The sequence below is a fragment of the Sander vitreus genome, chromosome 17 (genome assembly GCF_031162955.1).
Source record: "Sander vitreus isolate 19-12246 chromosome 17, sanVit1, whole genome shotgun sequence".
In the NCBI taxonomy this organism is placed as follows: Eukaryota; Metazoa; Chordata; class Actinopteri; order Perciformes; family Percidae; genus Sander; species Sander vitreus.
Window position 1 is genome coordinate 16,941,102 of NC_135871.1, and position 11,800 is coordinate 16,952,901.

General features: G+C 38.0%; 1 protein-coding gene across 2 annotated transcripts; it reads right to left on the minus strand.

Annotated features, from left to right (window-relative positions):
- Window positions 1-1,390: 1,390 nt before the first annotated feature.
- On the minus strand, window positions 1,391-10,071 carry sfxn3 (sideroflexin 3). 2 transcript variants are annotated; one of them, XM_078272371.1, is made up of 11 exons: window positions 9,988-10,071; window positions 8,218-8,390; window positions 7,800-7,970; window positions 4,327-4,425; window positions 3,680-3,755; window positions 3,172-3,257; window positions 2,934-3,061; window positions 2,743-2,792; window positions 2,493-2,542; window positions 2,352-2,399; window positions 1,391-2,242 (listed from the first exon to the last, which is right to left on the minus strand). In XM_078272371.1, the coding sequence occupies exons 2-11, from the start codon at window positions 8,379-8,381 to the stop codon at window positions 2,146-2,148; spliced, it is 969 nt and encodes a 322-aa protein (XP_078128497.1). In that variant the 5' UTR covers window positions 8,382-8,390; window positions 9,988-10,071; the 3' UTR covers window positions 1,391-2,145. The 2 variants fall into 2 exon arrangements, with proteins under 2 accessions (XP_078128497.1, XP_078128498.1); XM_078272372.1 differs by having other exon boundaries at window positions 8,218-8,386; window positions 9,988-10,070.
- Window positions 10,072-11,800: the final 1,729 nt, after the last annotated feature.

Consider the following 11,800-nt stretch of genomic DNA (forward strand, 5'->3'; position numbering starts at 1 on the left):
GGGGGTTAAGTGTTTACATTAGATATGAAAGACAATGGAGAGTAAGAAAGCAGTTGAAAGACGAGTTTTGTTCCAAAATGAGATATCCATTTAAAAAAAAATAATACAAAGACATCCACATTCTCATATAGAAGTGAGGAGTCATATCTACACGGTATTTCAGGATAGGGCCTTATGCGTCTATAAAATGATCCAACTATCACTTCGTAATTAAACCCATTCAATTTCAGGATCACATAGAAACAATCATTGTGTATTTTTGTACAGAAGCTGATTATTGTGCAGTTGCTACAGTCCCTTAACATCCACAATCAGTTCACTTTTAACTAATTGTTGTACAATTTCAAATTACAGATGCCTGGCCAACAACACAAAACATCACTTCACACAAACATTTAATCATAGTTGGTAATCTGTGACTGTGTTAACTGTATCAATTTAAATCCCACTAGAGGACCACTCCTCTAATCTGAGAACGCGTTAGCCCTAAAGGTGCACTCGCTCATTTGCAGCAAACTCCTCTGTGCTCCTGAATATGTGGGGCCAACAGAGGCCCACCTTGAAGTTAGAATCTCTAAAATTCCTCATGCATATGTGCTCCATATAATTGTCCATCATATATATATATATATATATATATATATATATATATATATATATATATATATATATATATATATATATATATATATATATATATATATATATATACACACACACACACACACACACACTTATAAATATCTCTAAATATACATATTCTTGCATAATCCAGACGGCACTGAGATAAATTCAACTATTTCCTCAAGTACAATCTAACCACACTGAGTCATGTGTTCGGCCAACACTGTGAATGAATTTGATCAGAGAAGCTCAAACTCAGCCAAACTGTCCACTTTAACGAAGCAACAACAAAGACCGTGCATACAGTTACCCACTGCCCTGATATAAGCTTTTAGTATTTGGACTTTGTACCGCAACATTAGCTACTTTCATTTGGTACAATGGGACATTAATGGCTTTAGTGAGACGATTTCAAATAGCTGTTGCACATTAAAAACCCTGCGTCTCTGACTTAAATTAGACAGCTTTCACTTCTTTTAACCTGTTCATGCAATCGTTCAGTTCAAGTGTGAACATAAACATTAAACAGCAATCAATTGTTGTTTGCTTCTGCACATCATTGTTAATTTAAAACACAAAAAGGCAAAACTCAGATCAGATCATTTCATCTTAGAAACAAGAAAGGATATTCCTCCACCTGACAACCACCAAACAAGCACCATCACCAACAACAACGATCTATTGTTCATTAATTTGCCACTAAAGATAGCGACTGCACTAGATCTTAAAGTGCTCAAACGATAGAAGGCCTTGAAAAACAGGCTGCCTTTTGCATTATAATTTCTACATATTTTTTGTAGGATATCTACCCATTTTCTTTGCCACATTGTACCTAGCACCTTATTACCTGGTCTATGAATATGAAGGGACATAAGTACACTTAAAGGAGAATTGAAGAAAGTAAGAAGCTGCACCGGTTAAGTACAACAAAAGAGGAACTTATTCATCAAGGGTGGGACTAATCAGAGCTATTTAACACACTGGTTCTTCCAAGGCAAAAAAAAGATTTTGTGGCATTCAGAAGTAATTGCAATACACGACTTACAGGGACAAGCCTTCATTTCAAACTATCTTCAAACTTGCATGAACCTGAATGCAACATGAAATATTGGTGAGTGAAACACAAATCTGTAGCTTCATGAACTGCCCCACTATAGGCAGTTTTGACCAAAGGAAGACAGAAAACGCACTACGACACAATAGAAAAAAGTCAGGAGTCAGTTTTTCTATTCTAAGGAGTGCCATCTACTGTATGTACAGAGAGAACGGTCAGTGATCCTCCTTTTCAAAGGGTTTTGTTTGCCCTTTAGTTAATCAACAATCAACGCCCTAACCCTCTGCTGTACTTGGAGCAGCTCCACGCAGTAAAATAAACGACAAACAAATGCAGCAGTACACAAAAAAACAACATAAATACATTTTGTATTGCCCTCCCACTTGTGCCCACAGAACAACAGACGTGTGTGTATGTCTGATTGTCTGCATGTCTCGTGTGTGTGCATGGAGATGTGTTGGCTGGTCCTACAGGCCCTTGTTGAAGTAGACGGTGGAGGTGTTGGGACTGGTCTGTCGTATCCTCTCCTGCAGATCTGCTTCCAGCCCACTCACACTCATAGAGCTACAAAGAGATGATAGAACAGGATTAAAACGCTACTACATGTTACATAACTGCTGTATAAAGGTATGACCTCCTTTTCCTCTAAGGAGAGTGATGTGGCGGCTGGTACCTTTTCTGTGGGAAAAGGGCGCAGCACAGAGGAGTTGCAAACACCAGGCTGAAGACAAGAGATATAAAGGGATGATTAGCGTAGATAATAGAGTCCATTAAAAATGATCACCATAGATACTAGAATGTGTAATTTACTTACCACAGACCGACGAGCCCCACCTGGATTGGAGCGTTTAGAATTGGGAACCGCTACAGGGAGACAAAATCAGAGAAGGCAGAACTGCAGTGAGTCAGGAGGACAAGTTGGACATTTGACACGTTAGTCGTTCAATGGATGTGTAACATGTTGAATGCGACAGGGCTCTTTTCAGCCTCACAAAACACCAGCAGACCCAGTAAATCCAGTGACTAAAAAAACAGTGTGAAAGCAACACATGCAGTCTACTTACCTTCATGAAAGCTCTCTTCTCCAGTGCATTCATTATGACAGGGGGAATAGCTGTAAAAATAAAATAATATATTTCAAGTGTTCCGTTTTATGAAAGAAAATTTCACACTTTAGTACGTGTCCAAATTATTTTATCCCTCATGCCATGGTACGGTGTGACTAGCAAAACAGTAGATGTCATGTTGACAATACCCATTGCTGGCACTGCCATGCCGATCCTTGAAACCACCACCTGTATGATGGCCTGCTTGGCAGCATTGGGGGACTCTCCTAACCGGTTTCCATTCTCATCCATCACAGGGATACCGTACTTCAACTCCCTGGAAGAAACAAAAACAAAAGTCATGTAGAGCAGTGTTGGAAGCCGTCACCGTTCCTAAAAGCTACTGAGTAAAACAAAGCCATTTGGCTTTTAGTTTAGAGATCTTACCTCTGTCTCATGAAGGGAATGTTGATACAGTTAGCAGCAGCAACAGCAGCAAAGGGGACAAACCGGCTCATGATTGGAGGGAGACGCTGCAAAGATATAGAAACAGAAACACATTCAGACAAATGTAGAGAAACGTGTGCAGATCAGTGTGTCTGTATTTGAGTTACTTTGTTTTACTTTATCTGTTTATTCTAGGGCTGCAAGTAACGATTATTTTCATTGTCGATTAATCTGTCTATTATTTTCTATATTAATCGATTAGTTGTTTGGTCTATAAAATGTCAAAAGAAATTGTGAAAAATGTCAATCAGTGTTTCCCAAAGCCCAAGGTGACGTCATCGGATGTCTTGTTTTGTCCACAACTCAAAAGATATTCTGTTTACTATCAGAGGAGTGAATTAGTATTCCGATTGATTCCTATTTAGGAAGCTGAAATCAGAGAACTAATTGACAACTAATCGATTAATCTTTGCAGCTCTAGTTTATTCACTTGAACCACAGGCATTACCGTAGCTAGAGACTTGAGTCCCAGGGCAGTGACTACAGCTCCAGTAGTAGCACTGACGTAGGCTGCACCAAGCTGACTGCGGAGAGACATCACACATTAATTACCCACTTCCTCTTCAACATTTTCTGCTGAAGTTTGCAGCTGAGAATCTATTAGGGGTACTCTGAAGTGGAACATTTCAAAGTAGAGTTACCTCAGTAATTTTGCAAATGCATGCCCTGTGAATATTTTGCAAAGGTAAAAAACAAGAACATCCTCACAAATAATACAGAGGAAGACACTATAACATTAATGCTCAATGACATGCTTAACAAATGAACATGCATTTGCATGTTCTGAAGGCAACCCTCCATATACTGCACACATGTATGCATTCGATGCATTTCTGCAGCACCTGAAAGATGCATTTTCTGGCACAATGAAGAGAGAATGCAAATGCACGTTGAACTGACATCAACTGGGAGCATATAACCTATGTCAGCATGGGTGCATGGTGACAGGGGGCTGAACATGCTTAACAGTGGAACGTAATACCGCTGTGAGGAAAGGGGAGAGGACAGCAGCTCCCATAGCCTCCTTACAGACATTAGGTTAGAGGGAGGACAGGAATGATCTAGAGTGGAAGTGAAGTGAGAAGTCCTCCCTACTTCACGGTCATGGGGGCATCTCCACTGCGGTTGGTGTAGTTGACGACAGCGTTGAAGGACTGGTTAACCCACTGCCAGAACACCACTGCCGGAGTAGTCCTGTAAACACAAGGGAACAACAGAATGTACAGTACAAACTAAAGTTTTTGGCACTGCAGCGAAAGAGTTTAGTGACATTGTAAAGACTGTCATAGTAGAGCATAGAGCAAAAATACCCTACTGTCTAAGGATTAGACATTTATGTGTGCTCTCCAGTCCCTACAGTAGAAAGAGTCTGAGATATTTATTAAATTAAGCACACAGCATGTACCATCAATCATTTATTTCACACTGCAACTACAAATTAATTACATGACCAGTCAACCCAGCAGTTTAGTTTTGCTAAAGCTGATATGCATAAGATAAAGATCAAGACATCCATTAGTGGAGCAGTGTAACGGACCTTCATCAGGCAATCTAGCTATTAAATTGCCAGCTATTGAATTTATCTTTGCAAGTTAGACAGAGTATGGGAGTTTCTTTGCAACTTTTGACCTACTCGTCCCTCTCCATTGCACTTGTCTCATGTAATAGATAAGTTATTTTCCTGTTCTGGAGCATTGTGAACCAAAAAAACACATGTAGCCAGAGAGTTGCTGGTGTGAAATGTTGATAGGACAAGTCAAGCCACAAGTTTATTTTAGCCCCAAACCACAGGTTTGTCTACTGGGTAAAAAAAAGTACCAAAGTAATACAATTCTAAGGATGTAAAATATGGAGGTCCAAAGTGTTCAATATTAAATAAATGAATAAGACATCATAAAATAATAAATAAATAAATAAATAGGAACAACATATAGAATATAGGCATGACATTTCCATTAAATAAATAGATATTCTATATATATTATCTATATATCAGATTATCAATATTATGAGATGTTATTTCATCCTGTTTGTTTTTGTAATGAAAGAGTTTATTGCAGATGTTTTTACTGCAATAAAAACATTTTTTATTTTTATTTAATTCTAGCAGTTCTTATTTGAAAATGTCAATTTTCCAAAGCCCGTTGTGCAAATTTACATTTTTATGTTGTGAATCTTTTATTTCACATCGCCATTTTTTCTAGTGACTGTTTTATTTCATAATAATTCCACTTGCGTTAGTCTAAATTAGACAAAATCATTCCTTATTTGGTATCGAACACTTTTTAAAATCTTTGAACACCGAATTTTCACTTGATAAATATCTCAAACTGTTACATTGATTACTTTTAGTTGTTAATCAGTTTGTTGTTTTAGCTCAACGTTGTCACATGACTTCACTTGCCCAATGATTTATCAGTATTCAGTAGTGAGTGATATTTTTTATTCTTTAAGAGGATTTTCACTGTGCAGGGATTAAAATCTCTATTTTTATGCAGTGCTGTATGCCGTATTAGGGTTACATTTAAAAGGTCCTATGACATGCTGCTTTTTGGATGCTTTTATATAGGCCTTAGTGGTCCCCTAATACGGTATCTGAAGTCTCTTTCCAGAATTTCAGCCTTGGTGCAGAATTACAGCCACTAGAGCCAGTCCCACAATGAGCTTTCCTTAGGACGTGCCATTTCTGTGTCTGTAGCTTTAAAGTGGCCATATTATGCTCATTTTCAGGTTCATAATTGTATTTTGAGGTTGTACCAGAATAGGTTTACATGGTTTAATTTTCAAAAAACACTGAATTTTTGTTCTACTGCACATTGCTGCAGCTCCTCTTTTCACCCTGTGTTCAGGTCTCTGTTTTAGCTACAGAGTGAGACCTCCCACTACTGTAACATCTTGGTTGGGAGTCGCACATGCGCAGTAGCTAGGTAAGGATCACATCATCTAGCTAGCTGTTTCTGTTTCTACAACTTCAGTAGTACAGGGCAGGATTAGCTGGGAGACTTCTTCTAAACGAGGGACACTTCCAAACTTTGTGTGGAATACCTGCAGAATAGGGACATGTAAGGGACTGTTCGTTATTTATTTCAGGGACCACCAGAGGAGTTTTGGGACCTTTAGTCAAAATAGACCTGACCCTCCCTTCACCAGCAATACATTTTGGATGACCCTCCAAAATGATATGGAAAAAAGGGATGACCCTTCCCAACAATTTATTGATGCCTTCTGTACTGGTTTGCGCTTGGCAAAGACATACAGATAGCCATTGTTTTTTTACAGCCATCACATATGTTACTAAACCTCTGCATTCTGATCTTACGCATCACACTCCTCTGTTATGGTGTGGTGGCCATTTCAGTAGATTTACTCACTAACATTGTTGTGGAAACACAATAAGCATGGAAACTAAATGCACACTTCCTGCATTACTTCAAATACTAAGTTACTCATCTAGTGAACTAGTATTCACATGAAATAAAACAATAAAACATTGAGACCATTCAGCAAAGCAAACTGGGTAATTCAACACTGGTTGCTATGGACTCGTCACTAAGCTTCCTCAGACATTGTATATTTTAGCATATAGGTAAAGCTGCCAAAGCTGAACATTATCCAAAACTCCATTTCTCTTTGGGAGCTTGCATGCTACCACTCCTTCCTTCTCAAATGCCTACGTTTATTTATATATATATATATATATATATATATATATATATATATATATATATATATATATATATATATACACACACATACATACATACATACATACATACATACACACACACACATCAATCATCACCGGGACCGAAAGGATATTTGAGTCGGGTATGGCTGCAGCCTGGAGATCTCCCTTCTCAGGCCCTCCCGGCTTGGTGCAGTCCGCAGACTTTAACTTTTCAAAATAAAAGCTTGCGTCTGGTCCGTTATGTTTTCGTTCTGTGTTTTGGATGTTTTTGAACTAAACAGTACAGCAATCATGCTAATGAATAAAATTATTTTTTCATCAGATGTCTTAGTTACAACACAAGCAGTTTTGTGTTTATATGTGCGAGCGGGATTTATTCAGTTTGGGAAATCCGACGGTTTCTAAAGCTACAGTTCAAATTGTCTGGCTGACTAAATAGGGAGGGACCCATCTGATAGCGATAGGGGCTGAGACTGAGAGAGCTACATGGAGCTACAAAAGTTGGGTGATCCTCCCCCCTAGACTAAAAAAAATTTGATGACCCTCCCGTCAACAAAGAATAAAAAGACATGACGCTCCCCTATTTTCCTCCGGTGGTCCATTCCATAAATACCGAACGGTCCCTAAGTAGTTCTTTCTGCAGAGCAGGATACCCAGGACTCTATCGCCATTTCTAGCCACTGGGGGACCATAGGCAGGCTAGGGGAACTCATATTAATGTTAAAAAACCTCATAAAGTGACATTTTCATGCCATGGGACCTTTAAATTACATGAAAGTATCATATTTATTAAGTACATTTTACTTTTTCCTTTTTATTCTGATGAAGCCATTTTCAATAATGTAAAACATTAAATTATGTATTGAAACCTCTGCTGTACCTGTAGAAGGTGAGCATGCTGCCTGTGATTGACATGTTCATTGGCACCTGAGCGGACATCCGGCCAATCACAAACATCTTCTCCCCTGTGTCGGGGTGGAAGGCGGAGTCATAAATGTACTTGGCTCTCCAGAGCTCATCCTCCGTCAGGCCAGGCTTCACGACCCCGGCTCTGAAGAAGTCAAAACAGTGGAACACATATGCCTTTTTAATTATACAGTATGCGAAAATATAGCATGTGATTTTTAGATTGATGCTCCCCCATTAAAAAAAGAACACTTCTCCCGTTGGTACAACTAGCCACATCATTACTTGGTCACATCAATTCTCATTTCTATTCATGACTCACACCACCACAACCTCCCTAACATTATCATTAGTATACTCCTACTCCATCCTCTTATTTCATGACCCTCTACCTGTAGTTCTCCATGATCACTCTGGCGTCCTCCAGAGTCTCAGAGGACAGCAGGACATTCCTAGGATCTGTGACCATGAAGAAGTGCTTGGCGCGCCCCATAAATGTTCCTTGGTCCCATCTTGGCTCTTTGATGTTTATGTTGAGAGACAGCTCTTCAGACATCCTGGCTTTCTTTAATGAATAGCAGATATGTTAATTAGTATGCACACTATGTCACAAATCTATACTGGATTCACATGTAAATACAAGTGTGCCATTTTGAGAGTATTTCAGAGGAACAACTGATAAGACACAGATTTAAATTTTTGAATGAATTTCATATTAGACGGATTAACAAATGACGAGGTCCAGTTATGTAATTCACAGGCTGAGCCTTGTTTGAGAAATCATACCATCACAATACTTTAACAAATAAATACAATACCTGCTTCAAAACAAAACGTTTTTAAAAGCCAAGGTTCTTTGTTGAATGTTGTCTAAAAAAAATATTGTCTAAAATGTTAAAATTATTATTTCAATTGGGAACCATCTGATCGAAGTAAAAAGACATTAGATGGGAATACTTTCAGCGCTCTGCTCTATCGACACAGTTTGGAGGATAAGTATTGCTGATACCCAGCTGTACAGGTGAAATTATCATTATTATAATGCATATAAGCCTTCACCTCTACTCTATTAATAGCTCTGCTACAGTACAGAGCTACACTGGGGTGTAGCCCCCCCTTGTCAGATTGTAGCTTCTTCGAAAGCATGTACCAGGTTGAGGCTGACCTCAAAAGTCTTATATCAGTTGTGGCTGTGAATACAAGATAAAAGTAACTATACTGAAAAACAAACCACCATTTAGGGCGACAACTCATGATGATTTTTCATTATTGATTAATCTGCTGATTATTCTCTTAATTAATGGATTTGTCTCATAAAATGTCAGCAAATTGTAAAAATGTCCATCATAATTTCCTAAAGCTCACGGTGACTTCTTGAAATAGCTTTTTGTCAGACTAATAGTTAAAAAAAAAAAATTAAAAAAAAAATTGAGTTTACTGTCATTTAAGACACCGAAAAGCAGGAAATCCTGGAACAAGTAGGCTAAATATCGAGACATCGTTGCTTGAAAAAATGAAAACGTTAGTTTAAGCCCAAAATTATTTTCTGTCAAATGACTAATAAAATATTGACAACAAGTTCCAGCTCTTTAGTTTTGTACATGAGTGAAGTGCTCAGGAGAGACTTCTGTGGGTGAGTACAAACAAAACTATTATAGAAATGTTGTCTGGTAACATCTGCAAACTGATAAAGAAAATAACTCTAGAGCGAGATAACAACCTGCATGGTGGATTCAAAGACACAACCGCTGAACAAGTAGTTGTAAGTAGCTAGCTAGCTGATCAAAGATACAGCGTGACACACACACAGTGACAGATGGGATTGGGGAAGTCACGACACGCTGCCGGCGTCAGCAGCAAACCGGCAGCTCACACACACTCACACTCACACACAAAAATCAAATTAAATTCCCACAACATCAAACGTTAGCTAGGTTATACGGACAATTAGCGGCTTTTTAACGCTATCAAAACAAACCACTTCAGTGCTCTCTTGGTAAACTAATGTCAACCAGCCAGCTAGTTTACAAGCTAGCTAACTAATATGCTAACACTTTAGTTAGCGTTGTAATGGCACTCTTTTAGGCGAAGTAAACATTTACTTAGTCGTAGTATAATTTAAATTCAATAAAGACGTGAATTCAGTCAGCACTGAAACGTACCTGGTTTGCTTTCTTTGTTTTTCGAAGATGTATGACCTCTCTCAATATCACAGCACAACCGGTACGGGTAGACCTGTGTTGCCTTCTAGTACACTTAGAAGTATCGTAAAACACAGCTTTACCGCAAATGACTGGGTGGTAAATAGGAAAAGAAGGCTATACATTAATTTCTGTTATACCCAAACTCAACTCAACTACATTTCACCTTATACAGTACTATATCTTATATCTCATACGATATTATATTATACTGTACTATATTATACTATATTATGTCAATACTGTATACTGTTTTTTTTTTTACATTATGTATGTAATATGTATAAAATGCTATTACACTTTAATATTAATACAGACAAACATTAAGTATCATAACTTAAACATAGCCTATTATATATTAGTATGTTTACATACACTTGCTGACTCTGCTGCTATTACTCACACCACTGTCACTTTCTCACTGTAATTTGGTCTTTAATTGCTCTTGTATAGATTTTATTTTAACTATTATTCTTGTTTAAGTTCCAATACCGTTTTTCTTTTACCTTCTGTATTTACTTGTACTATTTTTGTCCTTCTGCTGCTGCAACATCAGAATTTCCCCTCTGAAAATCAATGAAGGATTATCTTATCTTATTTTCCAACAATCGATCAAATATGGTCAAATCGATCCCATAGAAGATTGGATTCCGGAAATCAGAGCTTCCTAGAGGCCTTTGAAAGCGGCACCGTGAGGGAAATATTGGGGGCGGTGTTTGTCATGGAGGACATGCGTGAGTTGTTGGAAACCGCTGGGCGTGGGAGGTAAACAACACCTGATTGGTTAAGAAACAGCTGACTAGCCCTACAGCCTACGACAAAACCTTTGAATAATTGTGTTTAACAAAAGCCACTTTGATTGCAATCCTACCATTCTAATATACGTTATTAATTCAGTTATATTGTATGTATGTAGTCCGCAGTAAAAATGTGCAATGAAGTAGTCCTAAGTGTTTTTGTTTTTCCGTGTCATGTCATCTTTAATTTAACCGATATTTTTTGTATGTGTGTTAAGTTAAATGATCATGGGAACGGGTTTCTTTTTTGGATATGTAACTAGGTCAATGAATAACCGATGTTAGCTAGTTATGTGGGTCATCATTGGGTTGGCTACATCCATGGGTTGAACCTGTTAGCAGGACATCTGGTTAGCACGGCAGTTAGCTGGTTGATGATCATTTTATTTATCACTCATTTAAAACAGAAAGGCAATACATACACATGCTTGTGTTGGTGAGGATTACTCTGCAGATTGTTAATGTGAGAACACAAACACGAACGAAAACGTACGAGTTTAGCTTGTCTAATTAAAACAACCCTTATGATTCCTGGGTGATGAGCTGACTTCAAAATTAGATAAATGTCAACTTTAATCATTTTGGAGAAATTAGGTCATATGATTAACAATATTTACAATATTTAGGCTACACTTATCAACCACACCAAAACATTTAAATAATGAAGCAACGCTAATACAAAAACCATATGTTCAAGGTCAAGGTTTCCTGTTGTATACTGACTTGTATTAATATGACTGATCAATTCCCTGAATCTACAGAGATTGGGATCTGCACTATGGATCTGAATCGAAGTTGTGATATGACAATATGACACATCTGACCACTGGGTGGGGTTGTTTACCCACCTTACAGGCACGGTGAAGAGCCACAGCTCACTTTCTCCACATAGCCTACACCTCTCTGCAGTTTTACGGAAACATATGGACACATTAATAACCTGAGGACAAACTGACACAGACTTGAAGCAGTATTAC